The sequence below is a fragment of the Bufo gargarizans genome, chromosome 4 (genome assembly GCF_014858855.1).
Source record: "Bufo gargarizans isolate SCDJY-AF-19 chromosome 4, ASM1485885v1, whole genome shotgun sequence".
NCBI classification, from domain to species: domain Eukaryota; kingdom Metazoa; phylum Chordata; class Amphibia; order Anura; family Bufonidae; genus Bufo; species Bufo gargarizans.
Window position 1 is genome coordinate 15227359 of NC_058083.1, and position 4290 is coordinate 15231648.

General features: G+C 51.5%; 1 protein-coding gene across 1 annotated transcript; it reads right to left on the reverse strand.

Annotated features, from left to right (window-relative positions):
• Nucleotides 1–2434: 2434 nt before the first annotated feature.
• On the reverse strand, nucleotides 2435–3848 carry LOC122935642 (rho-related GTP-binding protein RhoB). The gene has a single exon (XM_044291438.1). The coding sequence runs from the start codon at nucleotides 3689–3691 to the stop codon at nucleotides 3101–3103; it is 591 nt and encodes a 196-aa protein (XP_044147373.1). The 5' UTR covers nucleotides 3692–3848; the 3' UTR covers nucleotides 2435–3100.
• Between the last annotated feature and the right edge of the window lie 442 nt (nucleotides 3849–4290).

Sequence of the window (4290 nt, forward strand, 5' to 3'; positions counted from 1 at the left end):
TAGTCCTACACCTGGGACCCCCACTGCCCACAAGAACAGGATCCCCATACCCCCTGAGATGGATAGACTGCTCGCCGCCGCTCTATTCATTTCTTTGGGAGTGCTGTAACTTGGCCATCTCCGGAGTTCCCATAGATATTCATGGAGCAGCTGCACGCATTTGACCAGCCGCCCTGTCCATTTCAGGGGGGGCTCCACAGTTCTTATGATTGGAGGAGGTGCCAGCATTAGGACCCACCCCACAGATCTTATAGTTATCCCATTTCCTGTGGATGGGGGAATAACTTTTTCTAAGCGGAATACCCCTTTAAATTGTCAGCTAATGCCAATTCAGCTGACATTTATCAGATGCGCTTCACTTAGGACAGAGAAGAGAAACCTATGAAAATCACCATGTTAAAGAACAAGTGGCACGGTGCCACCTTCCGTCTACTACTTGAAGAAAGATACAGAGTAGGGGGCATGCACGCGCAGCAGCCACAGCTGAAAGCTGCGCAGACATGCAGTTTTATGGCAAACTGGCGCAGTTTCGATGCATTTCTAGGCGCCACATGTGCCAGTACCCTAAGACAGCGCACAGATCTGGTGCAGGCAGTTTAACCCCCTGTGTACCCTCACTTAGTAAAACAATTATAGTTTTTTCACTGCGCCAGGACAGCAGCGCTCATTTTGGCAGATCCCATCAGCAGATCATGTATGCTCCTCCCGGTGAACAGGGTCCGCACTGTGAAATGGAGGGTGAAAATGTTTTGGAGGTGGGGGGAGGGAAAACTTTTGTTCTAAACTCAAAAGCACTGCAGGCTCCCAGTGGAAGGGATGGGCGCAAACACCCGCAGCAATGTCAGGAATGTAAGCGGCCCTTTAACCAGGAAATCTGCAAGAGCATAGGAAGAGGTTCAGCCCCAAATGATTTGTTGTTTGTATACAGGTTACAGGGCTAGAACTTGAATCTGAGCCCCTTGAGCAAAATCTGTACCAGAGTGCCCCCATACAGTTTTTTTTTATATATGTACATGGAGGTATTCCTCGGTCTGCAGTCATATCATGATAGGGGGGTAATAAACACCTAAACAAGTGTACAGTTCTTGTGCCATTATAAGAGATCACTATACCAACCAGCCTATGCACCCCTTATAGCAGAGGTCCACACCCGTCTGCAAAATTACTACTCCCAGCATTGCAGTTCTTGTAGCTGCAAGTCAAAAGGGGGATTCTGGGAGTTGTAGTTTCAGAGCAGCCAGAGGTTTCTGGTCCCTAGGTATAACCATGTATAAAATCAGCCCCAGGTACCACTAATGAAGGGGGGTGGGGGTCACTGGAGATTACACAAGAGCTCAGAAACAGCGCCACTCTTACGCAGAGGTAGTGTATGGTATTGCAGCTCATTCCCGTTGTAGTCAACAGGATGAATCTGCAATACCAGCCCAAACAAATAAAAATCCCTTTATTCTAAGTGAACAATCCCTTTAAAAAGCCAAAGCAACACAATAAGTATCTGCATATAGAATATTTTAATAGTTCACATAAAAAACTGTATATACACATATTACACTTCATGTAAACATATCCAAAATGCATGGCTTCACCGCTGACAGCTTGTGTTCTCAGAAATTAACAGTTCAGTACCACTGTCCAAAAATATCAAAAATCAGCATTATAATATCTGCCCCAGAGGTCTACGCCAACATGGCGGCACTGACTACAGGCTGGGGCCGCAGAAGGTCGTGCAACCTCGGCTCCGTTAGTCTACTTTCACACTGGCGTTTTGGGTCCGCTTGTGAGATCCGTTTCAGGGCTGCCACAAGCGGCCCAAAACAGATCAGTTCAGCCCCAATGCATTCTGAATGGATAAGGATCTGCTCAGAATGTCTTCGTTGCGCCTCCATTCCGCTCTGGAGGCGGACAACAAAACGCAGCTCGCAGCGCTAGTGTCCGTCTGACGATGCGGAACCAAAAGGATCTGTCTAGACTTACAATGTAAGTCAATGGGACGGATCTGTTTTTTCCACAGACACAATATGGTGCAATTGAAAACTGATCTGTCCCATTGACTTTCAATGCAAGTCACGACGGATCCGTTTTGACTTTCTTTGAATGAATAATGCAAACGGATCCGTTCTGAGCGGATACAAGCGTTTGCATTATTGGTGCCGATCCGTCTGTGCAGCTACAAGACGGATCCGCACCGAACGCAGGTGTGAAAGTACCCTAACAGGTATCAGCACCTGCCAGCTGCTGTGAAACTACAACTCCCAGCATGCTCGGATATTCTATGTCCCATAGAAGTGAATGGAGCATCCTGGGATTTGTAGTTTCATACCTACAACACTCAGGATGCTCCATTGTCTTCTATGGGAGTAGTTCTGAATCTACAGCTCCCAGCATGCTCATATGTTCTCCCATAGATGTGAAGAGCATCCAGGGAGTTGTAGTTCTGAAACTCCAACTCCCATAAAAGTGAATGCAGCATCCTGGGAGTTGTAGTTTCAGAACAGCTGGATGTTGCCCACCCTCATTCTAACAAAGCAATACACTACGTACAGATGTAGCAGAGCTGAATTCCACAGGAGGCCACTGCGTCGCCTCTCGTTCTCCCACAGACCTACGCAACGCTAGAACGAACATGTGCCGCGTGACAAACTCAGCTTGACTACATCCGCATCTCAGGAGAAAGCGGCCGTTCTTGTCCCGCCCCAATCGCGTTACAGTGTGTACGCAGACAGCAAGTGCATGAGTGTCCAAATAAAAATAAAAAAAAATGTGCAAAACTTCTGTTTTCACAGGAAAACTTAAATAAAACCATAAAAAAGAAAAAAAAAAGAAAAGTTGAACACGTCGGCTGCAGAGGAGGCACAGAGCGCAGTTCAGACCATACAGATATATCATACAGATCAATGTACAGGAGTCTCCAAGGCAATGAGTCCCATCTCCGTTTAGGGGGCGACCCCCTTTCAAGGTAGTGTAAAGGGCAGAGAGGTCACAAGCAATGCCCTTCCCCCACCCAAGCAAATACTGTAGGTGGCTTTCCTTCCCCAAGGGGGTCTTAGTCTGGGGGTCCCCGTCCTGGCATCAGGTGGGTACCAGCACATAGTCTCCAGGATCAGAGGAGCTTGCAGCAGCTCATACACTCCCCGCTCGGGCCGTGCCTCTTCTGGAGCGCCGCCCTGGTGGCCGTCTCGAAGACCTCCCTCACCCCGTCCTTGGTTTTGGCGGAGCACTCCAGGTACTCGTAGGCGGATATACGGACGGCCATAGCCCGTCCGTCTTCGGTCCGCACCGGCTCCTGCTTCATCCGTGCCAGCTCGTTGCGGATGTGCTCGTCGTTCCGTAGGTCCTTCTTGTTGGCCACCAGGATGATGGGCACATTGGGGCAGAAGTGCTTGACCTCGGGCACCCACTTCTCCGGGATGTTCTCCAGGGAGTCCGGGCTGTCCACGGAGAAGCACATGAGGATGACGTCCGTGTCAGGGTAGGAGAGCGGCCGCAGGCGGTCATAGTCCTCCTGGCCGGCCGTGTCCCACAGCGCCAGCTCTACCTGCTTGCCGTCCACCTCGATGTCGGCCACGTAGTTCTCGAACACGGTGGGCACATAGACCTCGGGGAACTCGTCCTTGCTGAAGACGATCAGCAGGCAGGTCTTGCCGCAAGCCCCGTCCCCGACCACTACCAACTTCTTGCGGATCGCAGCCATGGCCACCTTATTGCTGTTGCCGGCGGCTGCCCGGCGCTTTCTCAGGTTGCCTATGGTTTTAATGGTGGCTGTAGCGCCCTGCGACGGGGAGGAGCACTGCGGGATGTGGCGGTCACTCAGGCGGACGCTCTCCCGTCTGTTCTCTGGATCTGTGAGTCTCGTCCACGCTGCGTGCCGGCTATTTAAACCTTCCTGTGGCTTTCTTAATATAGCCAGCCAATGGCAGAGGCGACAATGACGGCATGCTCCGGGAAGCTGCCGCTGATTGGTGGAGGTAGGAGAAGGGGCGGGGTCGCCTCCGGCAGCCGCTGACAGGGTGTTACAGGCTGGAGCTTGGGAATGGAGGGGGAGGAGGTGGCGGGGGGCGGGACCGAGAAGGGGGGTCAGTCACTACAGGAGGAGGTGATCGATCATTCACTACAGGAAGAGGTGATCGATCGTTCACTAAAGTAGAAGGGGGTCATTCATCACTACAGCTGGAGGGGGTCATTCACTACAACTGGAGGGGGGGGGGGGGGTCATTCACTACTGGAGGGGGGGGGGGCATTCACTACTGGAGGGAGGAGGGGGGGTCATTCACTACTGGAGGGAGGATGGGG